The sequence below is a fragment of the Thrips palmi genome, unplaced genomic scaffold, assembly GCF_012932325.1.
Source record: "Thrips palmi isolate BJ-2018 unplaced genomic scaffold, TpBJ-2018v1 HiC_scaffold_12, whole genome shotgun sequence".
NCBI lineage: Eukaryota > Metazoa > Arthropoda > Insecta > Thysanoptera > Thripidae > Thrips > Thrips palmi.
Genome location: NW_023144623.1, coordinates 3,822,052 through 3,848,711, shown reverse-complemented (window position 1 = coordinate 3,848,711; position 26,660 = coordinate 3,822,052). Strand labels below are relative to the sequence as shown.

Below are 26,660 nucleotides of genomic sequence, written 5' to 3'. Positions count from 1 at the left end.
CATTCCTAGCAGCGCAGTCCGGTAACCCTATCCCTGCTTTAATGCGCCCCGAGGCGCGCTATGAGAAATTCGTGATGGAGGACCGCGAGACGGCGAGTGGGAGGGAGAATGACAGTTCCTGCCGCGTCCCGGCGGTTGCATCAGAGGCACGTGATCCGCGCGGACAGTCCGGACAACTCGGAAACAAGCAAGCCGGATCTGGGAGCCCTAATCCGGCTTACGGCTGCAATCCGAGGACAATCCACTCAAAGGACCGCCTGCCACCGCGGACTGACCTTTACGCAAGGATCGACCAGCAACTGTCGAGTCTCAAACGACTGTGACAGACAACTTGTTCGAGCAGGAGCACTGAGAAAACCTAACAAACTATTTTAGCCCTTTCAAAGCAAAGCAGTTTGTTATACCAAAGTATTCAGAGCATACATTAGCATACAAACAGTGGCGTCCGCAGAAATTTTGAAAGGGGGGGGGGGGTTGTCAGGCCATGCTTTTTGCCTTCTTAAGGGGAAAAGTGTCACATTCGTTAGAGTGTGAATTGCCCGAAAACCAGTAATAGTAGACAGGAGTGTGACAACTGCGGTCACAACAATGTTCAAACGTTCAGACAAAAAGTGACAACAGTACTCAAACAAATCTGACAACAATTTTCGAGGGAATGAATCACGCATTCGCTGAGGAAAAATTAACATTCAAACGGATTTCGCCACCTTTGTTTCTCCGTCGGTCTCATAGGACTTGAGACTCTGGTTCCGTCCGGCCCGACAACGCACACGTCCTAACGAGTGCTGCCGAGGCGCACGGCGCCCCGCCGGAAGATGGCCGCTTCGGTTTCTCTGCCGGTCATTTCGCCGCAGACCGATTCCGAGAGTCGTCGCTCTGTCTCTCTCGCACCTATAGGGGACGCCCCATGAGTGCGAGAGAGACAGAGCGACGACTCTCGGAATCAGTCTCCTCCGCCGCGAGCGCCGCTTCGCTTTTCTCCGCCGCAATGCAAACAGTGAAGCCGCTTATTTGGGAAGAGGGCGATTCAGCAGGAAAGCGGCGGCGCTCTCTCTGTCTCTCTCGCACTCGCGGGGCGTGCGGCACGCGTGCGAGAGAGACAGCGGCCCGCGATGATCGCTGCATAGTGGGCCGGAAGACCGTTGGAGGCGGTCAAAACTCCGGACAAGTTGTGAGCTCCAGAGTCGCTAAATGGCACTCGAACCGAACGTGTGACCCCACCAATGGATTGCTCTTCGAGCGAGGAATCCATTGGTGGGGTCACACGTTCGGTTCGAGTCCCATTTAGCGACTCTGGAGCTCAAAACGCGTCCAGGATTTTGGCCGCCTCCACCGGTCTTCTGGCCCACTGTGCGCTGTGTCCGCTCATCTCGCGAGGGCTCGCGAAGCCGCGGCCATGCCGCACCGCCTGCAGGCCCGGCCGTGGGAACGCGCGGCCGGCACGCCGATTCCGAGAGTCGTCGCTCTGTCTCTCTCGCACTCATGGGGCGTCCCGTATGGGTGCGAGAGAGACAGAGCGACGAGTCAGTCCGCAGTGGCGGCCCGTGGCGGCGGAAGCGCGGTTTGGTGTGATGTGCTTTCGTTTTACAGCCGAACGCGAGGCGGAGTCGGACTCGCGGCCCAAGGGCCCCGAAGGGCCGAAGCCTCCGAGCCTCGTCCCAAACAAAAGGGCAATTAGCGGTGCGCGGTTTCCCCGCCACTGGAGACCGCGAGTCGTTTTCGTCGCTCTGTCTCTCTCGCACCTATAGGGGACGCCCCATGAGTGCGAGAGAGACAGAGCGACGACAACGACTCCCGGAATCAGTCCACTGAACGGGCTGGTCGAACCACAAGGGCTCATCGGCACGCAGAAGGGACAGGGGCGTAGCCGCGAGGGCCCTAAAGGAGTGCACCACACTGTGGGAAAAAATCACAGTACTGTAGTGATTAGTACAGCTGTTACTGTAGTTCAGAGTACTACTGTACTTTTTTAACAGGATCTACTGTACTTTGTACGGGATTTACTGTACCACAGGAGTGGAGTACGGAATATCCTGTACCAGGTACAGAAGACACTGTAGCCAGGCACGGTAAATCCTGTGTTCTGAACTACAGTAAATCTCGGCAAAAAAATTAACGGGATTCACTGTGTTTTTTTTCGCACAGTGCATGGGACAGAAAGAAGACCGGCACCAGCGGCCAAAAACTCTAGACGTGTTTTGAGCTCCTGAACCGAGCGTTTCGCGTGTCGCGGCGCGTCGTCAGCCTGGTAGGCAGAAGCGGGCCGTGCGGGACGGCGGCGTGCGGCGGGCTTGCCTACCCCGCCTTCGACGGCAGCCGGCTAGGCTGCCTACCTCCTGGGCGTCCTCGCCGCGGCCACTCCACTCGACGCACAGTGGGCCAGAGGACCGGCGCCGGTGCGGCCAAAAGTCTAGACGCGTTTTGAGCTGCGGAGTCGCTAAACAGGGTTCGAACCGAACGTGTGACCCCACAAATGGACACGGCAAAACCAACGTCCGGGTTTCCCAGGCGCACCCTGGAAAAACAGGGCATTTTTCCAGGGTGCGCCTGGGAAACCCGGACGTTGGTTTTGCCGTGGACTCCTCGTTCGGAGAGCAATCCATTGGTGGGGTCACACGTTCGATTCGAGTCCCATTCAGCGACTCTAGGGCTCAAACCACGTCCGGGATTTTGACCGCCTCCACCGGCCTTCTGGCCCACCGTGGAGCGCACAGCCGAAGCGAGCCGAAGGAACTCCTCGTGGCGTTGGGAAGGCCATGAAGCACGCCACTCACTAAGTGTACGCATTTGGCACGTTCGCTCACAATTCTAAACATGAGAGCTCATTTTCGTACAAAGTACATGCAAAGAATTTTTACGAAATGCACGTAAGCGCAGAATTTAGGCTGATTGGCTTCCCTTCATCTCGACTTCGATTTTCGGCGTTCTCATGTTTGGCAATGACTTTCCCGCCCGCTTCTTATCTCGGTCCGATGCGTTCCCAGCCACACCCGCTGCAGCAGGTTGGAGGAATCAGGCCCGCCAATCTGACAAAAAGAAATATTTAAAAAAATCGCGAAGCGCGAAACTGCCGCTTTTAATTACCGAGTGCAGCTGGACCTGCACTCCGTCAGCCCGAAATCTCTCCCGGCCGTGTATTCCGATGCATCAAACCTTTGTTTTTTGTTTTCTTTTTTTTCCAGTGTGGCCGAATAACCATCGCGGAGTGCTGCCCCGCCCACGCACCTCTCGGGCAAGTAGCGCACCGAGTCGTTAGCTTGTTCGGGGCGCCCGACACGCTGCCTGCGCCCCTCCTTCCTCTTGCAATGCCGAGGGAGATTAATTTTTCATTTTTACTGGAGATTACGAGACGCAACGCGATTTTCACAACAATAAAAATGACCAACTCCTTTAATGATTAAATTCACGCATCGCAAATACGAGAGTTAATTGAATTGAAGAGTCCTGCAGCATCTTTCCAACTGGTCAAAAACTTCATAATTGCATACCAGTGAACGCCAGCGGGTCAGGAAACCAAGAGGCTGTCAAAATCCCAAACGCATTTTGAGCTCCAGAGTCGCTAAATGAGACTCGAACCGAACGTGTGACCCCACCGATGGATTCCTCGTTCGGAGGCCAATCCAATGATGGGGTCACACGTTCGGTTCGACTACCATTTAGCGACTCTGGAGCTCAAAACGCGTCTAGAGTTTTCGCCGCCTTACCGGTCTTCTGGCCCACTGTGAAGCCTCAAATGTTGTTTTTTGGCGTGTGCAGGCCTTTGGGCGCGTCGGCTGCGTGTGCACGGGGGGCGTGGCAGGCCGGCAGGCAGCCCAACGATTCCGGTGGAAGATGCCCTGAAACGCAACGCGCTCCGTTCGAACCGAGAAAGCGCGCCGCTTTGCCTGCCTTTGCCTCGCTTTGCCTTGGCGCCCAGCATGCGGCCGGCACGACACCGCCTCGTCGCGCTGTCTCTCTCTCTCGCACCTCTACGGGACTCCCCATGAGTGCGAGAGAGACAGAGCGACGGTAGCACACTGTTCGGAATGAGCCTGCTGCGCCCCGGGTGCCTGCGGTGCCCTATCCCGCCCAGTGGCACCGCGCACCGCACTGGCAGTGGCCCGTAACAAGCGCAGCGCATGCAAGCGACCCGGCGTCTGATTCCAAGGCGCGTCGCTCTCTCTCTCTCTCTCTCTCTCTCTCTCTCTCTCTCTCTCTCTCTCTCTCTCTCTCTCTCTCTCTCTCTCTCTCTCTCTCTCTCTCTCTCTCTCTCCCGAGTCGCCCTGCGGTCCCGGAGTGTGTCTTCCCTGCCGGCACCGGTCGACACACGTAGCAGTTAGCAGTGTGGCTGCGCCGATCGCGGCTTCTGGCAGGCCTCTGCCGACAGTCCGAGTCCCTGCAGACTGATTCCGAGAGTCGTATCCGTCGCTCTGTCTCTCTCGCACCTACACGGGACGCCCCATGAGTGCGAGAGCGACAGAGCGACCTAAATGACTCTCGGAATCGGTCTGCAGGGACTGCCGGCCGACAGTGTGTCCGCATCGAGTCGACCGAGCAAAGGCCAGCCCTGAGGGATGCACCCAGATGCACCGCTGGCCCGCCAGGCCACACACACAAGCCACTCTGCAGACTGATTCCGAGAGTCCTTGTCGTCGCTGTGTCTCTCTCGCACCTACACGGGGCGCCCCATGAGTGCGAGAGAAATCTTCGGTTTGGCTAAGATTGGATTGGCCCATGAGTGTCAAAGAGACACCGCAGACGGACTCTCTCCCAACCTACTCCCCCTTTTCCATCAAAAAAAGAAAAGACGAACCAAAATCCTTCCTAATGAACAAGATGCATGCAAGAAATCCACAAACCAAAAACAGAGCCCGTGAAAAATAAAGTTGATAAATAAGTTGATTCATTGAGGTCAGGAGTCGTCACGGCTCGTGGTCGGCACGCCTGGCAAGGTGCGGCCGGGTGTGCCGCGTGCCTTTACACCGATTCCGAGAGTCGTTTTCGTCGCTCTGTCTCTCTCGCACTCGTGGTGCGTCCCGCTGGGCGCGAGAGAGACAGAGCGACGAGAAGCGACTCTCGGAATCAGTCTGCTTGCCGCCGTTGTGGCATTACTCATTTTAACTTTCCTCGGTCGCCCAGACAGCCCGACCGGCTCCTCACTTGACCCCCCCCTCTTTTCCTCCGTGTATTTATCATCTCATTCATCTTCACGCAAAAGAGGAGCTAAAAAAAGGCAAAGCTTACCAAGAAAGTTAGCACGAGTACAGGTCGGCACAGAGGCCCGGCAACGAGCCCAACACGTGCAAGACCAGGGCACGCCTTGCTGTGCTAATTGTACACACCGCGGTCAGGCGTCGGCAATCTTTTGGAAACGATGCGGATGCTTATTCGCCCGATGGAGAGTTTGAAAGCTCTTTTCAAAAGCACAACTGCATGGACAGGCAATTTCTAGAAGATCACTGAGACAGTCCTTCACCCTGCATGTCAAATTACTGGACCGGTACGTAGATATGCACGCAGAAATATACACCCTAAATGTTTTTGTACTAAGTTTGTACGAGGCATCACAGGTTTTTTTGTGCACGCGAACTTTTTGTACAAATTTGTGCGCAATTTTGCACATAATTGAGGAAATTTGTGCAGTTTTTCGTACAAAATTTGTACGCAAAGTTCTTGAGCACAAAAAACTGTGATGTCTTGTACAACATTGTACATAGCCTTCAGTGTGTATACAATTCACCTGGCACTACCACTACCGCACAGTGGGCCAGAAGACCGGTGGAGGCGGCCAAACAGCCAAGGTCGCTAAAAAGGATTCGAACCAAACGTGTGACCCCACCAATGGATTCCTCGTTCGAAGACCGATCCATTGGTGGGGTCACACGTTCGGTTCGAGTCCCATTTAGCGACTCTGGAGCTCAAAATGCGTCTTGAGTTTTCGCCGCCTTTACCGGTCTTCTGGCCCACTGTGTACCGACACATTGCATTCTTCCGACGGTGCCAACGCGGACCGGATCGCCCGGCATCGATGTATGCATAGATGCATGTATGGATTGGTTACGCAACTCGCCCACGCGACACTGGGGCCTTACATCACTGCAGCCCCGCGGCTCCACCAACAAAGGCGCCCTCCTGGGGCCCCATGGGGAGCGGCGCGGCCCGGGGCGGCCAAGCAGGTTCATTCCTAGCGGCGGCGCTTTCGTCGCTCTGTCTCTCTCACACTCACGGGGCGGGCCGTAAGGGAGCGAGAGAGACAGAGCGAGGCGAGGCGGCGTCTCATCGCGAGGCACCTGTGCGCCGGGACGCACTTGATGGAGAGGCCCGGAAGGTCGTCAGGTACGTGGAAGCCCCCTCCCCCTTCCCTCCCCCTCCCCTCTCCCTACCGCCCCTTTCTCCTTCCCCCCTGCCCCCCTCGGCTTCGATACTCGGATCGAACGTCCCGCCACGCCTCCCAGCAGTACGTAAGTCTGATTCCGAGAGTCGTTTTCGTCGCTCTGTCTCTCTCGCACTCATGGCGGGTCCCGTACAGGTGGCGCGAGGGAGACAGAGCGACGAAAAAGACTCTCGGAATCGGTCTGCAGTGATAGAGAGCACGATGCGGGCGGAGGCAGTGTGGCGGTGTGGAGGACTTTCGCCGGTGCAATGCAGCGACGCCGCTTGTGTAAACAAACGCCACACAAGGAACGGACAGGAGTCCTAGATTCCATTAATCATCACAAAGTAGAAGCAGCACTGGCTTCATTCGGCTTAGGTCTTACGTTGTTCAGGACAGAAGACAAGGCACCACTGCTGGGAACGTGATTTGAAAAAGCATGGGTCACAAAAGAGTGAATGATTTCTGGTCATTCAGTCGTTGTTCGAGGAGGACTCGCGGTTACATCGAATTACGTCATCCAAATCACACGCAACGCGACGCATCGTCGGGGAGGACCCACCGCTAGAGGGCTGTAAAAACAGGTGTCGCGCTCGCGGGTCCGGCCCCTGGCCTGGGCCCGGCATGGACCGCACAGTGGGCCAGAAGATCGGCGAAGGCGGACAAAACTCCAGACGCGTTTTGAGCTCCAGAGTCGCTGAATGGTACTCGAACCGAACGTGTGACCCCACCAACGGATTGCTCTCCGAACGAGGAATCCATTGGTGGGGTCACACGCTCGGTTCGAGTCCTGTTCAGCGACTTAGGAGCTCAAATTGCGTCTTGAGTTTTGGCCGCCTCCACCGGTCTTCTGGCCCACTGTGGACCGCCTCCAGCGCTCCAGCGGTCTTACGTGGCCGCTGCCGGAACGCTGGAGGGTGCGTTCATGTCACCACCGCCGCGACCCCGGACCGCACAGCCTCAGCAGCCTGAGAGTCGTTTTCGTCGCTCTGTCCCTCTCGCACTCATGGGGCGTCCAGTGTGGGTGCGAGAGAGACAGAGCGACGACAACGACTCTCGGAATCGGGCTGCTGAGGCCCGGCAAACAAAGCGTCGTGTTTGAACAAGGTAGGAGGGCCGCCATAAAAGAAAAGGCGGGCGAAGCTTTTGGCACGCGTCTCCGGCCTTCGGGCGGGTGCGCTCGAAACCGCGGCGCGTCACACCCGTCTCCGTCGCACTCACAGACCGATGCAGAGGCGGTGCTTTCTTACGAATGCCAAACCTTCCCTCTCGGTATATCCCTGGTCTGTTTCCGAACTAGTGCTATCTTCGCTCCTGGCTACGATAGATCCTGGGCCTCGAAGCCAAAAACTCGCTCTCTCTCTCTCTCTCTCTCTCTCTCTCTCTCTCTCTCTCTCTCTCTCTCTCTCTCTCTCTCTCTCTCTCTCTCCGGATTTCTTTCCATTCGCTAATGAGCAGAGCACACGTTACCCGAGTGCACTCTTTCCCGCACCTCCCGGTGCGGCATGGCGCCTCCAACAGCAGTCCGGCTCGTCGTCTCTCTCGCACCCGCACGGGGCGTCCCACGAGTGCGACGGGGACAGAGCAACGCGAGCTCACTGTTGAGGTATGGTTCCTAACTGTTAGGAACCACCTTTGCCGGTCGCCCGATTCCGAAGGATTGGTTCGTCGCTCTGTCTCTCTCGCACCCACACGGAACGCCCCATGAGTGCGAGAGAGACAGAGCGACGAGACCGTCTTGCGGATTGAGGCGACTGGAGCACAGTGGGCCAGAAGACCGGTGGAGGCGGCCAAAACTCTAGACGCGTTTCGAGCTCCAGAGTCGCTAAATGGCACTAGAACGAACGTGTGACCCCACCAATGGATTCCTCGTCGGAGAGCAATCCATTGGTGCGGTCACTCGTTCGGTTCGAGTCCTGCTCAACGACTCTGGAGCTCAAACCGCGTCTAGAGTTTTGGCCGCCTCCACCGGTCTTCTGGCCCACTGTGTGGAGGTGCCAATCGTGGACGATGACGAGGGACCTCATCAAGGCCCTGCCCGAGGAAGGAAAGTGAGTTTGGTGAAGGGGGAGGGGAGGATGACGTGATGTGAACAGGTGACGACGGTGGCTACCACACCAAGCGAAAGATTCGCCCAAAAAGAAATAGCACCAGTTTTCAACTCAGCTCTGCACTGAGAAAACCTTGCATATTACTATTCCAGTCTTACAAAGAAAAGCAGCTTGTTATAGAAAGTATTTTGAGCATAAGCTTACAAAGAAAATACTTCGTAATTTACGAACTATTCCTTCGTGTGACAAAGTAAATTAGTTTGTATTATGTATGCTCAAAATACTTCAAAAGGTTTTAAGCGTGTGTGACTGAAACCACGAGTTTAGCCTGGTATTCAACCTGCAGTGCTGAGGTCAAACACTTTCGAGAAAACTTCACGCTAAAGGAAACCTTTGCACAAGTCCTTCGGGCGCGGACGACTTACGTAACGAAAATTTGTCCTACAAATATTCAACGAGTCCTGTTCCCTTTTAGGGACGTGCGTATGGGACTTCTCCACCCCCCACCAGTGCCCGGAGCAAACACGCGGCGCGTGCCATTATTTGCACGCACACTGTTGGAGAGAATGTATGAGTGATTGCACCACCACCTACCTATCGCACTAGTGCCGCGGCAGCGGCAGCCCGCCCAGGGTGTCTGTCTGATGCGCACAGTGGGCCAGAAGACCGGTGGAGGCGGTCAAGATCCCGGACACGTTTTGAGCTCCGGAGTCCGCTACACAGGACTTAAACTGAATGAGTGACCCCACCAATAGATTCCTCGTCCGGAGAGCAATCCATTGGTGGGGTCACACGATCGATTCGAGTCCCACTAAGCGACTCTGGAGCTCAAAACGCGTCTGGAGTTTTGGCCGCCTGCGCCGGCCTTCTGGCCCACTGTGCGGCGGCGGAGGTGCCAGTATGCTTCTCCACGGCCTTGTTGATGGATTCGAAAAGGCATTGTCATTCGTTCGGCGCGCACCGCCGCCTTGCGCACCGCCTCGCCGGCCGTTCCGCCGCGGAAATAAATCTCAATCAGCAAGGCGGTGGGCCGAGCGCACCCCTGCAGACTGATTCCGAGAGTCGCCTTCGTCGCTCTGTCTCTCTCGCACCCGTACGGAACGCCACGCGAGTGCGAGAGAGACAGAGCGACGAAAACGACTCGCGGAATCAGTCGACTGGGCCGAGCCTGGCCGCACATCGCACACGGGCTGCAGCGGAATCGCGAGTGCGCGCTTTCCCCGCCGGAATAACATGAAATGTGGGTGACAAGCGGCACCTGCAGCAATGCATTGTCCAAAAAAAAAAAAAAAAAATGGCGAAAAAAAATTGAAAATAGAAACGGGAAACTAATTGAGCATTCTGTGCACTGCTGTGCGCTGCAATATTTGCACGAAAGTCACACAGAATTTTTCGAATGCGCGCTTTCCCCAGTGGAATAATATGAAATGTGGGTCACAAGCGGCACCTGCAGCGTTGCAATATCGTAGAGAGGAAACAAAATTGGGGGAAAAAGCAACGAAAAACCAATTGAAATCTCTGAATTGCTAAGAACAGAAGTTTTGAATGAAGTCTCGAGGAGAGTTTTGCGCATGCATGCGTTGAGCAAATTTGTAAGAAATTTTCGAGGGGGGAACCACTGTAAAACTCTGTGTACAATGATTGTGAGAATGTGTGAGAATGTGCAAGATTTTTGGTGTGTTTGCCACACATGTTGCCTACTTACAGGCGTTTTCGTCAGTTTTTTGCCTGATGAATGTGGAATATGTGTTGAAATCTTGTACAACGAATGTGGGGAGTTGTTCCCCCCTCGGAAATTTTGCAATTGAGTGTACAAGCTTGTACGGAACGTTTGACAGACTCAACAGTCTTGTGTTAGACTGCTCTTGTTGGAAGCTACACGGCAAAATACCGCCTGGGATTCCCAGGCGCATCTTGGAAAAGGGCCTATTTTCCAGGCACCGCCTGGAATCCAGGCAAAACTTTTGCCGTGTAATACGGATTTGTTCTAACTTGGTCAAAGTGGCCAGACAAATTTTTACCAATGTGCACGTTCCTTGCCAAAATCAGTCAAATAAGAAAATTGATGTATAATACATTAGAAAATTCATAACAATGAAAAAGCAAGCACCGTGATTTGCCAACCAAAATTAAAATGAAATTCGATCTGTTTTACTTCGGCAACTAGAAGTCTTTTTTCTCGCGCTTGTGTTGTGTCTAGTCGCCTGGGCACACACGTTGCCGAGGTGTCAAAAGCCCCTAACACGGCGCGGCTCCTGCCGACCCGAGGCGTGAATTGCACATTCGGCCGGGGAGTGCATTATGCGCGGGAGCGTCGACATCTTCCGGACACCCGCTGTTCCGGCTCGGCCCAGAGTGGGCCGAGTCGAGTCGAGCCGAGCGTGCAAACGGCGCGCTACCGAGCCGGCTCACCTCAGCTCAGGTCTCTACTACCGACCCGAGGTGCAGCAGCATCAAGCGATTGACATTCGGGCCCGGGAGAGTTATGCGCATACGTGCGTTTCGAGCAACTTTGTGAAAACTTTAGTAAAAAGTTGTGCTAGTAAGTTTGTACAAAACGTTTCACTAGATCAAAATTCTTTTGTTAGACTGCGTACTTAATTGAACAATACACTAGTAGGCCTAATTACACTGCAAGAAAAAGTGTGAATAGTACAACAAATGTACAACAAAAACTGTACAATGAAAGTACAACGGGGATTGTAAAAGTACAACGAGAATTGTACAAACCACAACGAGGCCGGGACTGCCCAGCACTCGTCATCCCGGGTTTCCATTGTACTTTGTACAACAATTGTTGTACTTTGAAAGTACAATAAAAACCTGATAAAAAATTTGCCAGAAATTTGTGTACTTTTGTTGTGGTTATTTCCTGCAGTGTAGCAGGGGTGTTCCAGTTGAAACAGATTCTTCCCAAAAAGACGTCGTCTAAAAGTAGGCAGAAATTTTTCACCAACTCTGCTACTTCACTTCTTGCTGAAATCGGTCTAGCATTCAAATTAATGAAACGTTTGAATATAGTTACAATGGTTTTAAGAAGCCAGCATCGTGATCTCCCAGGAGTATCTTTTTCCTTTGGCAAGAAGAAGTCTTTTTCTCACGCTTGTGTTGTGTCTAGTCGCCTGGGCACACACGTTGCCGAGGTGTCAAAAGCCCTCAACACGGCGCGGCTCCTACCGACTAGAGACCTAGAAACTGACGGAGAAGCGCGGGCGCCGTCGCGCGCTGGCGGCCTTTTTGTCGGGGCCCGGCCCCAGGGGGGAGCGGGGGGGGGACAGGGAGCGGAGCGGAGAGCGGTGCGGTAAGGTGGGGCGAGGCGGAGCGCAGCAGACAACCGGAACATTTTTTCGGCCACAGCTCGAAAACCGTTCAAGTTAGAGTGGTACAGTAAGCGAGCCGATTGTAGCTTGTACAGAGACCTACAATGGGCTCGCTTACTATACCCCTCTATCTAGAACGGTTTGGAAGCTGTGACCGAAAAACCTTCTCTAGCCGTTAAGTGCGTGCGCCGCCATTTTGTCTGGAATATGAAACAGCTCTCCGGCCGCGCGCGAGGAGTATGAGAAACTGTTGGTGCGCTTATCGGCGCCCGCGCTTCTCCGTCAGTCTCTAGGTCTCTACTACCGACCCGAGGTGCAGCAGCATCAAGCGTGAGTTGCACATTCGGCCGGGGAGTGCATTATGCGCGGAAGCGTCGACACCTTCCGGACACCCGCCTGTTCCGGCTCGGCCCGGAGTGGCCGCTACTTTGAAGTACCGAGCTGAGTCGAATCAAGACGAGCCGTGCCGAGCCGAGCCGAGCCGTGCCGAGCCACACTCACGGCTGCGCGCGCCTAGAGACCCTCCCGTCAGAGATGCGCAAGGGGGGGCCCTCTCAGCCAATCACAGACGATTGGTAGTCCCATGCGGAGCGGGGAAACCCGAATTCGCCCCCCGCGGGCTACGCAGGTCAGCATCTGGTGCGGCACAGCAGGTATACGGCGGTCGCCCGCTAGCCCGACTCAGGGGGCCTTTGACTCCACGGGGCTACCAAGCGCTGGCTTGCGCATCTCTGACGGGAGGGTCTCTACGCGCGCCTCCACGACCCACGAACGCGTGCTGATGGATCTATATCTTCCAAGCGATCATCGCTCTGACCATCATGAAGAGATGACTCCAACTTGACATAAGGGCGAGCTGGAGCCCACCCGCCACACAGTGGGCTAGAAGACCGCTGGAGGCGGCCGAAACTCCAGACGCGTTTCGAGCTCCAGGGCGAGGGGTGAATCACTCAGCGTTCTGGTGTACACATGAGTACATGAGTACGGGTGAGTACACCCTCTAATACACATAAATTTCACATTTTAAATCGTTGTTTTGCTTTATTTAGCCGTTTAGACAACACACAACGCCAAATAGTGTAAGAAATGAACGAATTTTGCTCTTTTCAAACTTGTGAGTACACTGATAGACCGTCCCTTATTTTTTCAAATTGAACCGAGACAAAAGTTCGTGGTGCCAAATTGTTCCATTTGGTGAGAAAACACCTCTGCCAAAGTTTGGTGGTGCTACGATATCGCATGGCCGAGCCTGAGGGGCCTAAGTGCAAATTTCAAAAATCGGCCGATTTCGGAATTTGAAAGTTGTCTTCCAAGTAAACACGTCATTTTGATGCCCGAAGGGCGAAAATTTCAAGCTTTTTGCCTTATCTCGAACCGTTATGGCCGAAACGGCGCTCTGAACGCGCTCCGCCACCGCGCGGAAGGCCGATCTGGACCCAACTACGACGCTTTTGGGCTGCACCGAGCCCCCCCGGAGGGCAGTGGATCGCTGCGTCGCTGTCAGCCCCTTTCCCCAAAAACATGTGTTTGACTAATTGCATAGTAATTGGTAGGTTAGATTTCAATACAGACGTGGTTAAGACCAAATTTTACACCAAAACACGCGAAAAGTGCTATTATGGCTAAATTTGACACTTTGAGGGCATATTTCAGCATTTTCCTATTGAGTAATCCCACTAACCAAATTGGAATTTTCAGAGATAGTTCAGATACATGTTTTGGGAAGGTGCTGACAGCGACGCAGCGATACACTGCCCTCCGGGGCGGCTCGGTGCAGCCCAAAAGCGTCGTAGTTGGGTCCAGATCGGCCTTCCGCGCGGTGGCGGAGCGCGTTCAGAGCGCCGTTTCGGCCATAACGGTTCGAGATAAGGCAAAACGCTTGAAATTTTCGCCCTACGGGCATCAAAATGACGTGTTTACTTGGAAGACAACTTTCAAATTCCGAAATCGGCCGATTTTTGAAATTTGCACTTAGGCCCCTCAGGCTCGGCCATGCGATATCGTAGCACCACCAAACTTTGGCAGAGGTGTTTTCTCACCAAATGGAACAATTTGGCACCACGAACTTTTGTCTCGGTTCAATTTGAAAAAATAAGGGACGGTCTAGTACACTGAGTACGGGCCAATTTGTACACATGAGTACACGAGTGATTCACCCCTCGCTCCAGGGTCGCTAAATGGGGCTCGAATCGAACGTGTGACCCCACCAATGGATTCCTCTCAGAACGAGGAATCCATTGGTGGGGTGACACAATCGGTTCGATTCCTGGAGCTCGAAACGCGCGCAAAAATTTGAGATGTACACAAAATTTCTGAGGCAAGTGATACTTCTGCAAGAGCGACGCGTTCGCCGCCCCGCCCACTTTTTTCACCGCACTGTGATGCGTGTTACCGCGTGCTCGACACGACACGCCACGCTGCTCGCGGCGGGGCGCGTGCCGTCTGCTCTGCAGACTCATTCCGAGAGTCGTTTTCGTCGCTCTGTCTCTCTCGCACCCATACGAAACGCCCCATGAGTGCGAGAGAGACAGAGCGACGAAAACGTGTTTCGGAATCTTTCTGCTGCGGCGCCGCGCCTCGGCCGAGGTGGGTGTCTGGAGCGCGTCGGCAAGGAAGGAGGAAAGAGGAAGGAGGAAGCGAGGCAGAGAGAGAGAGAGAGAGAGAGAGAGAGAGAGAGAGAGAGAGAGCGAGAGAGAGAGAATTTCCCCGTGATGGACCGGAAACAACAACGCGCGTGTGGCCACACCGGACACCAAGTTTCGTTATTGTTGTTGCTTGCTGGGACTAGAGCCCAGAGGGCTTCTGATGCACCAGCACTAATGTTATCTTCTAATTTCTGTTGGGGAACCGGACGGATTCCTAGGGTGCGTTTATGAATTACAAAATCTCCTGCTCTTTCTACGACTTGCGAAATGTAATTCGGTAACTTTTTTTCCTGGGCGTTCTATCTGATTGTAAGTCAACCATGTCACGATCCGCTTCACGCTCTTGGAATTCTGAGCCGCTGGAAAACATTGTCACAGTGCACGCAAAATACGATTGTAGTTTGTAGTGGTCTCAAACAATTGTAAGCGTACGAATTTTCGCGTAAAAATTTGCACTCAGAATCACACAACTTCGATCAAAATTGCGTAACGTCTCTGTAAGAAAATCTCGAATGCGGATAATTGTGTGAGATAACGTACAAAAAATTCTAGAAAGAAATTTGGTGCGTGTTCATGCGCCTTTCACCTTAGCCGCGCATACAAGGTTCCCGACGACAGCAGTTCGGCTCTCTTCCCGTCTTCGTTTTGTTTGTTACGTTCGGTCATTAATAATGCTCGGCGAGCCCCTCACTCCCTTTTTTCCGCCTCTGCATTTCTCCAAAGAAAGTCCCTCAACAAGAGAAATGATTGTCAAAGCAATGGGAATGCCGGCGGCACGCGGCGCGACGCGCCCGTCCAGACAATGCGCCCGATGCACCTCCCGATGCACCTGTCCTATTACGTGCCTACTCGCCACGCGGCTTCTGGGTACACTGGTAGAAAACGGGGCACAAAAAATTGCTGAAACTGTCCGACCACTGCCTAAACGGTCCCTGGTTTTCCATATTCTCCATATTATAGTGAAAATGTTCCATAGTGGTGCAGCTGACATCATAACATACCATTGAGAATTCACTGTACCTTGTAGATATTTTGACGAATTTCGTTGTTATTATGAAGAAAATCTCCACCATAATATGTTGGCGCAGCCTTTCACCGTAAGACATTTACAGTGTAGCTTTAGTAAAGGGATAGGCACTTTTCAGGGAGTTCCTGGGGAAACCAGGAACCGTTTTCGTCATGGCTCGACATTTAAGTATTTACGACTTCTCATAAAACGCATTGCATTCAAAAGGGAAATCATTTCCGCCAGGAAATGGCCAGACTCAAATATCAGAGCCTCACACATTGTTTTCCTTTCCTTTGATACGCTTATTGACCTGAAAAGGGGCGCGTTGGAGGGATAACTTCCTCGCCCATTTCACAGTTCGACGGTAGAGAAAGAGCGAAGGGAGGTCTTTTCTCCGTCGACGCATTGCTGCCTGCGATCATAACACGCGTAACGTTATGTGACGTCGCGCGCGACGCCCTTGGGCAACTGCGTTGCTTCGCCGGCGCGTGGCAGACGCGTCAAAAGTAAGGCAGAGTGAGGCGTGCGGTAAAAAAAAATGTGCAGATGGCAATGGCTCACTGTAACGCACCTGTTTAACTGTATGGATGAGGATGGACGCAAAGTAGAGTGAGGTTTTGCCATATGCAAATACACTGAATTCCGTTCTAAAATTTTTGTACCAGGTCTCACAATTTTGCACATATGTGCTTTTCGTACAAATCTGTACGCTATCTCGCCTGAATTTGTGCGATTCTAAAAACAAAATTTGAACGAAAACGTTCGCATTTTAAAAACTGTGTGACACCACGTACAAAATTGTACAAATACATTCTGATTCTTTTCACAGCATGCCTATCTTACATGACAGCGTTAAATATCAGGTCGGTCTATTAAGAGTCAACCGTACACACTCTTATATTTGCAGAGTGCGTCTGACTGCACGGTAAAAATAATTCTCCATGATCTTCCTGAAAATCGCCTAGGCTTTGCCATAGGGAACAGGGAAAACGGGGCACTACTTCTGCCGTGTGAAAGGCTCATCAACGAGAGCGCTGGTATCAGCCAGTGCACGGATAGATAGACCCGGCTTCAAATTTACGAGATGCTGCAGGTACCCTCCCCTCGTTTACCGGAAACGGGCACCGCACTGTGAAAATTTGAGTCGTCACTTGATGACAATTTCAAGGCTAATTTTCCTTACGAGGATGTCATCAAGTCAATTTATGACATTCTTGTCACGCCCATGCAATAAGTATAGGAGCTTTGATGAAAATGTCATCCATTTGTGACGAGATTGTCATCATTTCAAAGTGATGAAAATGTCATTCACGTTTTTGTCATAAAGTGACAACAAATTTTCACAGTGCGCACAGCACCTACACCGTACGTCAGCGAGTCGCCATTGTGTGCGGACACTGCGGCGGCGGACAGAACGCGGCCAACACCGCCTTCATGACTCAAAACGACTCAACACAGGAACGCCGCTCGCTCCAACAGTAACTCCGTAGTTCAACAAACATACGTCAAGTTTGCAAAAAAAATATATATATGAAAAAGAAAACAGCGACAATGCTTCATTTTAGTGTCACTTTTCGCCCTAATGGTATTTAATATGTTTCGAAGACGGATTTATTTGATTTGTTTCCACACTGTAAATGTGTCATGGTGAAAGGCTGCACCAACATATTATGGTGGGGATTTTCTCCATAATACCTACAAAATTCGTCAAAATATCTATAAGGTACAGTGAATTCTCAATGGTATGTTACGAGGTCAGCTGCACCACCATAATATGGAGAATCTTCACTGTAGAACATTTAGAGTGTAAGTTATGCTTGAGTCACTGTGTGGCAAAGCTGTTAAAGTTGCATGATATTGTATTTGAAAGATTTTTGGTATTGGCATGTTCATTATGACTTTCAATATCATTACCACAACACTCAGGTACAGTGAAGATTCTCCATATTATGGTGAAAATGTTCCATATTATGGTGGTGCAGCTGACTTTATAAGACCATTGAGAAGTCACTGTAAGTTACCTTACAGATATTTTGACGAATTTTGTTTATGTTATGGAGAAAATCTGCACCATAATATGGTGGTGCAGCCTTTCACCGTAAGACATTTACAGTGAACAGAGGCAGCAACTCTTGACTTCCAGAGTTCACTCAGTACACACTTTCGTAGTTCGAAATTCCGTACACATTTTGCACGAAAAGCACGCAGGCGCAAATTTGTGTCAGACCACGCACAAAAATCGCCTAAAGGAATTTAGCAAGCAGGCATTGCGTCATGTGGGAGCAGTACCGATGCTTCCCGGCGTAACATCGGTGACCCGGCTCCTTTCCCGTGCACAACAGAGGCCTGTCTCGCAGCAGGCTGATTCCGAACGACGCTTTCGTCGCTCTGTCTCTCTCGCACCGCTACGGGACGCCCCTTGAGTGCGAGAGAGACAGAGCCATGAGGTTCGGACTGGACGTCCGGCACGCGGCTTCTCATGTCATCGCCTTGTCGCCGGCATGTGGAAGCCATGGAGCGCTGTTTTTCCCATGGGCCGGCCGGTCCAGTCGGTGAAAGCGCCGCCTATGGCGGCCTATGGCCACCCCGCAGGGCACCTCGCCATGAACTTATGACAATAGCCCCTCCCCTCCTCTCTCCAAGTCGCTGGAGACATGAGTCACCCATGGCTGCGATCCTCGTCCGCCTTGGCGGGTCCGAGGAGCCCGGCGGAAGAGACACGCATGAAATCAGACACCTGCCGCGGTGGCATAATCACGATCATCCCCGCTTCCTACAGGGTCCTTCATTGCATGACACTCACCAAATGTTACGCATAATTTTGTACGATACGACACAGTTTTAGTGCAAATTTCGTACGAAAAACTGCACGTATTTCCCCATTTTCGTACAAAATCGCGTACAAGTAGAAAAAGTTCATCTGCACAAAAAACTGTGATGTCTCCTACAAAATAAGAAATTGAAATTTGAATTTGAATTGAAGCAATTGTTAGCGTTGAAAAAAGTGAAAAGATTGTAACTTTACGGTCAAAATACTTCGTGAGGCTCACAGTGCATCTACGCGCAGGTCCTCAGGGTCCCGGGAAAGCCCAGACGCGCTCTCCCCTCGCCTGGCGTTGAAGTCTCCAAGCCTCTGAATCTGAAAAAAGTCTTTTGCGCACACAAAGGTCCATTTCTGTGTAATCAGCACAAATAGCAAAGCAGTTCAGTCACTTAATTTCCCTAGACACGTTTAATTGATGATGATTATGATGAAAAGCAAACATGTCGCGTCAACTCCGAGTCATGCCATAAAACAGGTTGAAATTATTTATGTAAGGAGAGGACTAGTTAACTGGGCAAGCGCACCACGGGATGCGCCTGCGGGGAGGCGCTAGACCCTGACGACTATGACGCTATCTAATGATCTCCGCCCCCCCTTCCCCCTCCCCTGCCTTTTCACTTTCCGTTTCAGCGGGGCGGGGCAGTGGGCCAGAAGACCGGCACCGGCGGACAAAACGCGTTTTGAGCTCCAGAGTCGCTAAACAGTGCTCAAACCGAGCGTGTGACCCCACCAATGGATTGCTTTCCGAACGAGGAATCCATTGGTGGGGTCACACGCTTGGTTTGAGCACTGTTTAGCGACTCTGGAGCTCAAAACGCGTCCGGGATTTCGGCTGCCTCCACTGGCCTCCTGGCCCACTGTGCGATGCGGGGCGGGGTGGGGTGAAGGCAAGGTCGTTTCAATAGAAACATTACGTGGCCGCTCTGCCTGTCTCATTGGTCTCGATCAGATGATGGGAAATAATTTGTGGACCGCCACAGGTGCCTTCCCACCACACCACAACAACGAGGAGGAGATTGAGTTATGCTATGCGGTCGGTTGGTAAGATTGTTGTCTGGTGAAGACGTCTTACGCAAGGGGCATTGAATGTCGTTTACCGCACTTTATTTATTTAGTAATTTTTGTTGGATTAAATAAACATAAATCTGGCTTCCAGAAACAAGCGTGGACACACCGTTATGTTTTGTACGTGGCCTGGCACAACTTTGTGCATGTCAAATAGGGCATCCTATTAAATTTCGGTCCCGAAGAAACTGAAGTATCCTGCTGAGGAATTTCACCAGTTTAATTGGGCAAGCAATCCACGAGCAAGCCATTGATTGGCACTGAAACACAATTTTCTCAGACGGATATCACGGCAGGCCATGACTCTGAAAACAAAGACCAATGGGCCGGTTTGCCTCACGTAGGAAAACCATCCGTGGACTAGACCCGGCGCTGCGCCGCGCCGCCGAGCCCCACCGTGGCCTGCGCTACGCGACCCGTTACCCGTCCCAGAGATGCAGCCTGGACGGCCAACGCCTCTGCCGAACAACACAGTTCGGGATTAATTTGTAAAATTACGATTAGTTGTCTGTTAAATCTGTACCACGAACTGCTCGTAAATTTCAAAAACGATCTGATCATCCATCTTTTTTTCGTCAATTTACAAAAATATTCTTAAACTTACAAACTTAATCCTCAAATTTTGGTCGTTTCAGGCATTTTTTCTTCCTATATAGTAAGGAAACAACGGACGAAAACGCATTTTTTCAGACTTGCTTTTACAATCATACTTGTAAAATGATGAACAATTTGTCAATTTACAATTTACTTTGTAAAAAACAGTGCAGTTCGTGGTACAGATTTAACAGGCAACTATTCATAAAAAATAAGCTTGATTTGTAAGAAAACAAGTTAACGCGTGATAAAACGAGAATAGTCGTAAGATAACGATTTTATCAGTAAAACTACGATCTGTCGTCAGTAACATTAAGATTTCATCGTAAAATTACGAATTTATTCCTAAATTTATGAGTAAAGTTTGTCGAAAATATGACGATTGTTCGTTTCATGAATCTTGTAGTTATTTTACGAATTATTATTTGTAAAATTACAACACTATTTGTTGAGATTACTGTTGTAAAATGATGACTTCTCTTAACAGTGAAAGTTGGAAACTCATCGAGCACACGCTTGAAACTTTGCAAAGTTTTCAAAACTTAAGTGACGTCCGAACTATTCAGTTTGTTGTATGAGTAATCAGTTCTGAAATCCTGAAATATTTTCTTCACAAGCTAATAAGCTGAAAATACTTCGTTCCGACAACCCATTTTTGATTGGAAATCCCAAGACTGTACGTGAGTCTAGGGTACACAGTTTGCTGGGCTGAGCAGCAAGTGACAAACATTTTTGTGCCCCTTTTCGATTGTGCCAATTCTTGGCAGCATTCTGCACCCAAACACTTTGCGCATCGCTTCAAATTCAGCGCCGAGTTTTAAATTTGCTTCTTTTAAGTTCAGGAAACGATTTTCAACAGGACACGTGTTGGCCCGAAGTTGCATACTCTACCACTGCGCATCAAAAATTTATCCCCGAAAAAGGGAAACGTGTTTTTCTCGTTAACATTCCAGTAACTCGAGATTATTTTTTTACGACGCTCTCCTAGCTCGTCGGCTTCGACGGCGTAAATGATGGCCCCAAAGCCGACGGGGCGTTCGGTCCCGGCCGCCTCGTCTCGTCACGACGGCCGCGTCCGCGCTCCACATGCCGACCAAGGGACGACCCACTGCAGGCGAGGCGAAGCGAAGCGAGGCGAGCACATTCGGCCGTTCGGGAGCGGCGATCGAATGCAGCGGGCTGATTTCGAACAGAGTTTCGTCGCTCGCTCTCTCTCTCTCTTCTCTCTCCTCTCTCTCTCTCTCTCTCTCTCTCTCTCTCTCTCTCTCTCTCTCTCTCTCTCTCTCTCTCTCTCAAAGGGGACGCCAAACGAGAGACAGAGCACTGTTTCTGAATCAGCCTGGGCAGACCGATCAGCACTGAGAGAAATGTAATGTCGTTACGCGGGGTCACTAAATTTTAGTTGTTTCGACCAAAATTTTGTTAACTCGACTGATTTTTTTAAGTCAAAAGAACTAAATGTTGCTCGAAGTAACCACGTTTTTGTCATTTCGACTAGTTTTCAGACGAAGTGACTAAAACATTTAGTCACCCCCTTAAAGGACGAAAATTTTTGGTCGATTTGAATTTACTTTTGGAACAGTGCGCCTCTGTCGCACCCATGAGATTCCCAGAGGGGAAGAGAGAGGAAGAGAGGGGAAGAGGGGGGAAGAGAGAGAGAGAGAGAGAGAGAGAGAGAGAGAGAGAGAGAAAGAGAGAGAGAGAGAGAGAGAGAGAGAGAGAGAGAGAGAGAGAGAGAGAGAGAGAGAGAGAGAATGAAACGCGCTGCGGCTCGGCATGCAGTCCGCCCGGCGGGCCGCGCCTCGCCTTGCCGCCGTCCTCTGACCCCGCCGACCGGGTTCCGGCGGACCAGCGGCAGAGACATGCACAGGTGCGCGCGCATTCCCCCCCCTCCCCTCCCCCGCGGCCCAGTCCGGATCGCGGATCGGGGTCATTAAGGCAACGCGTCGTGTCACGCCGCAGTTTAGCGCTGATTAGGCTTTGGGGCGAGCAGGCACTCTGAGGGCGAAGGGAGGGGGGCGAGGTAGGGGCGGCGGCAGGTCAGGTGTGGAGTGGAACGCTTTTCACGCGGAATGCTCCCTTCCAATAGTATTCACGGTTAAAACGAAAAATCTTGGAAATTCCTGAGGAACTATTTGGCAAATGATTTGCCTCGTATCTTTCAGAACCTTATATGTTTCTATTTTGAATGGGTTTTCAGCAGGTACAGCACAAAAAAATCTCTTTGAATCACGAAGGCTCCGGAAATTTCCGAAGAGGCTTCAGAACGCACTTTCGGGATTTTCCAACGTATTTTCAACAGAGTTGGTACTCCATTCCCGTCGCACTGTGGACCAGAAGACCGGCGGAGGCGGTCAAAATCCCGAACGCGTTTTGAGCTCCAGATTCGCTTTATGGGACTTGGACCGAACGTGTGACCCCACCAATGGATTGCTCTCCGAACGAGGAATCCATTGGTGGGGTCACACGTTCGGTTCGAGTCCTGTTTAGCGACTCTGGAGCTCAAAACGCGTCTAGAGTTTTGGCTGCACGGGCGCCGGTCTTCTGGACCACTGCGCGTCGAGTGGAGTGGCCGCGGCGAGGACGCCCAGGAGGTAGGCAGCCGGCCGCCCGACGAAGGCGGGGTAGGCAAGCCCGCCGAACGCCGGCGTCTCGCACGGCCCGCCTCTGCCTACCCGCCATTACCAATACCATTAAGGGCCAGAAGGCTGACGCACGCGCCGCGACACGCGGAACTTGAACCGCGCACGGAGGTGAATTAAACACGCGTTATTACGACGTCCGGTGCGCGCATCAACTAAATCGACCATCATAACAACACACACACACACACACGTGAGTACACATATGCACAAACGCACATACGGATACGCTCGCGCTTTCTACTCTCAATATTCAAAGATACGCCACGGCACTGCACGCCTGCGCCGCATCCTGCACGTGTGTGTGTGTGTGTGTATGTGTGTGTGTGTTCACATTCCGCGCAGTGCACCTCCATGCGCTAAACGGGTCCACCCCTGGGATGGACGCGGTTCCCTCGCAAACAATGCACTGTCCCCCTCCCCTCTCCCTTACTCTCCACCAGTCCGCTGCTCCGTGGATTAATGCTCTTAATGCCTATGCGATATCCGGCACGCGCGTCTGACCGTTTACGCACTGTAAAAATTCTGTAGTCTCTTGATGGCAAAATAGTGGTTGACGTTTTCATTACTTTCAAATGATGACAAGTTCAATACAAATCGAGGACATTTTTGATAAATTATCAAAGCTGCTGCTCTACTTATTGCATAGGCGCGGATGTGACTGCAATATCATCGTTTGATGACATCCTTGCAAGGATATTTAGCCTTGAAATTGTCATCAAGCTACGATCAAAATTCTCATAGTGCACATCAATATTCACGAACCAATATGTGTGGCATTCGTAACAGCGTATCTACTGTGGGATTCCCTATGAAGATACGTTGTTCTGTCAGATGATCACTCATATAAAGGGCCAACTCGTCGTCGCCGAAGAAAACCATAAAAGAATTTCACCAAAAAAAATAAAAAAAAAAAAAAACTCCTGTGCATGAAATATTTTTTGCTCAGGTGGAATCAATACATCTAAGGAAATAATTTTTCCCAAAGATTTGTACAAATATTTGTGCATTTTTTCGTACAAAAAATGTGCGAAAATTTCGTGTGCTCAAAAAACTATGATGTCTCGTACAAAATTGTGTATACCATTTAGTGTATACAAAATTGATCATAAACCCTGAGCGTGGAGAACTATTTTTAACGGTGTTCGACAGGCACGTCGTCCGTTCCGTTCCGAGGACGGCGCGATTCGGCCGCGTGTTCGGTAAAAGCGACGGCGCCCCGTCTGCAGGCCGTCGAGCCATGCGAGGCGCACATTGTACGGAGAGGCGACTCCCAGGGCAAACGGACGGAGTATGAAAAATGTAGCAGTCGGTCCATCTGCATGCAAACGCGGCCGGAGCAGCGCGGCCGTCTAAACGGCGGGGCGTGGGACCCGGCAGACTGATTCCGAGACTCGTTCTCGTCGCTCTGTCCCTCCCGCACTCACGGGGCGTCCCGTGCGGGTGCGAGCGAGAGACAGAGCGACGACAACGACTCTCGGAATCAGTCTGCAGCGCGCGCCTCGCAGCTCTCACGGCGCACTTACAGCTCTGGAAGCTGCGCGCAATGGTGACCATTCAGACATCATTTCCGAGGGGAACGGGTTCCGCAGTTTAACGAAACTGGAGATTTCCGGCGGGCGAAGTAGCTCCTAGTTATGTGAGGGCTGTCCACCGGTGTTACATGCAACGCATTAATGTCTTGCGATAAAATTTTAACGAATGTTACAAACGCATTCGGCGCAATCATATTACCAAGCAAAAATTTATTCATCATACAAGTCAATTTTGTATTTTCTTTGTGAAATGGGGAAACCATCGTAATACGAAGAAAAACAACGTCCGTTCAATGCTTGCGACATTTCCTGCGTATCAAGGGAAATTTCTACTCAAGACGTTTTTCAAATTCCTTGTTTCTCGAGAGGAATTTACTGGGAATCTAAGCGCAATGCGCATAGAAAGCTGCATTGACGAATTGCACCATACGCGAATGAGTGGTGCGCCAATGCTTGGCAAGGCATTGCCCTTCATTTACCATGCAAAAGCATCACACCAATTGAAAACGAGTTCACACGTACTGCACAAATCAGTCCTATACTCAGCGTTTGTATCACCAGTGCTTCGCAATAAAGGCTTCACTGTCAACAATTTCGTTATGATCAATCACTTTTTCACCCTCGGCGAAAAATGTGCCTCTCTCTCTCTACGTAACGCGGACTCTTTTTAGGCTGCTCAAGTGAGGCAAAGTTTTGCGCCTCGGTGGGATAGTGCTATACACGTAAATGACTGCGCTCCGAGCGAACCCCAGTGGAGGTCCATTCGGTCCCACAAGATTCGATTCACGATGCAATAACATAGCCATACAGCGTCAACAGCTGATCCTTCTCACTCTTTAGCATGCCCATGAAAAGGAAAACAACATTCTCTGACACACACTCACTCATATTCACCCCGAGGCACACAACACACGCACATGGCACTTCACTTTCCGTATCACGGAATCACTATAGACACAGAACACAAGCACTACAAAAATGAAAATAGCGATGCTCACGTTGCATTGTTTTGAGCTTTACCGAACAAACTGACGAATGGCAACTTTGGCCGCGGCAGAAGGAACACTTCTCACGGAAGAAAAAGGAAAACCGCTCTGAATTATTTTGAGCTTTACCGAACCAGATTGTGAATGCGAACTTTGACCGCACCACAGGGAGCACTTCACTCAAAAAACCAGGAAAGAAAACTTTACCGAAACACGCAAAGCCACTGAAATCCAATGCAAAGGTAGACACTGCGGCGAAGAACGCCGGCTCACAACGACACCACCGTAAGCATCACTATTTTTCATTTTTTGTTTTTTGTTTTCACTTTCAGTGGTGAGTCACTGTCACTGACCAGGAGGCTCCCCGTCGTCATCTTGGCTGGCTGAGGATGCGGGCCCGGGCGCCGTGGAGGGCAATGCAGTGTGGTGCCGGGGCGCGCCGACTATATAGCGCCCCCACCCCGCGCCTTGTGCCCGGGCTGCCCGGCCGGACTCGCTCGCGCCGCGCCGGACTTCGCCGGAGGAGCAGCCGCTGCACCGGAGGCTCCGGGGACGCGCACCGCGCCGCACCGCGCTCCGGGGCGGGGGTTCGGCACGCCGGCCCCCGGCTCCCTCCGCGGAGTTCAAGTTCGGCCGACGACGCGAGTGGGGGGGACGGCGGCGGCAGGCGGAATCTTCGCCTCCCCCACCCCCTTCCCCCTTTCCCTATCACTTCATAGTGCGCCAGGAGACCCGGCGCCAGCGGCTAAAACCCGTACTCATGTACTCGTACACCAGAACGCTGAGTGATTCACCCCTTGAAGAAATTTCCCATAACACGAAGAAAGTGGCGCAAGCATAATACGAAACGTATCTTTCCTTCGTACCAACGAAGGTTATTCATTTTTTTTCTAGCACTGACAATCCAAGAAAGATTCAGTCATACTGTTCAGAAATTTTGCTTCGCATTACGCTTGCGCCGAATTCACGTTATCAAAGAACAAATTTCGTTTGGACTGTCGATTGCTGCATTTGAAAAAAAATCCGGTATCGACAATCAAAAGCTGGTTGTCACACGGTGTAAAAACGGAACCTGGTTTTCCCAGGAAGCCTATGGTAGAGACAGACGATTTCCAGGGAGTTCCTGAGAAAACCAGGAATCATTATTTCCGTGTATGAATGTCTTATGATGAAATTTGAGATTTATTGTGAATTCAGAACAAGCATAATACAAAACAAAATACATTTCGAGTTGTGATCTTTCCGTCAAGTTATTTTAAGTTGGAAGGAGTGTGTGTGTGTGTGTGTGTGTGTGTGTGTGTGTGTGTGTGTGTGTGAGAGAGAGAGAGAGAGAGAGAGAGAGAGAGAGAGAGAGAGAGAGAGAGAGAGAGAGAGCGTGTGTGTTTGTGTGCGCGGGAAAAGCAACAAAAGTGCAGTTCTGTAGTTACCCTGCTTGTGCGGTGCCATATATGCGTGGGGTTACCACTCTTCACGTCTGTTGTTACACTCTCTCACCCATGCAATATGCAATACACACTCCCGTCATCCCAAATGGACCCCCGTGGCCCCGTGGCCCGCCAGAGAGTCTCCCGGTGGCCCCTTCCTCACGCCACGATGTGACGCAGTTTATTTGCAGGGACTTTCATGCTGTGCTGTAA

General features: G+C 51.5%; 1 protein-coding gene across 1 annotated transcript in view; it reads right to left on the bottom strand.

Annotated features, from left to right (window-relative positions):
- The window catches only part of LOC117640020 (golgin subfamily A member 6-like protein 22), a 125,357-nt gene extending 99,863 nt beyond the window's left edge, over window positions 1–25,494 (bottom strand). Inside the window, exon 1 of the mRNA XM_034376198.1 lies at window positions 25,377–25,494. Coding sequence (XP_034232089.1) covers window positions 25,377–25,397 — 21 coding nt within the window. The 5' untranslated portion in view covers window positions 25,398–25,494. The remainder of the gene's footprint in view (window positions 1–25,376) is intronic.
- Window positions 25,495–26,660: the final 1,166 nt, after the last annotated feature.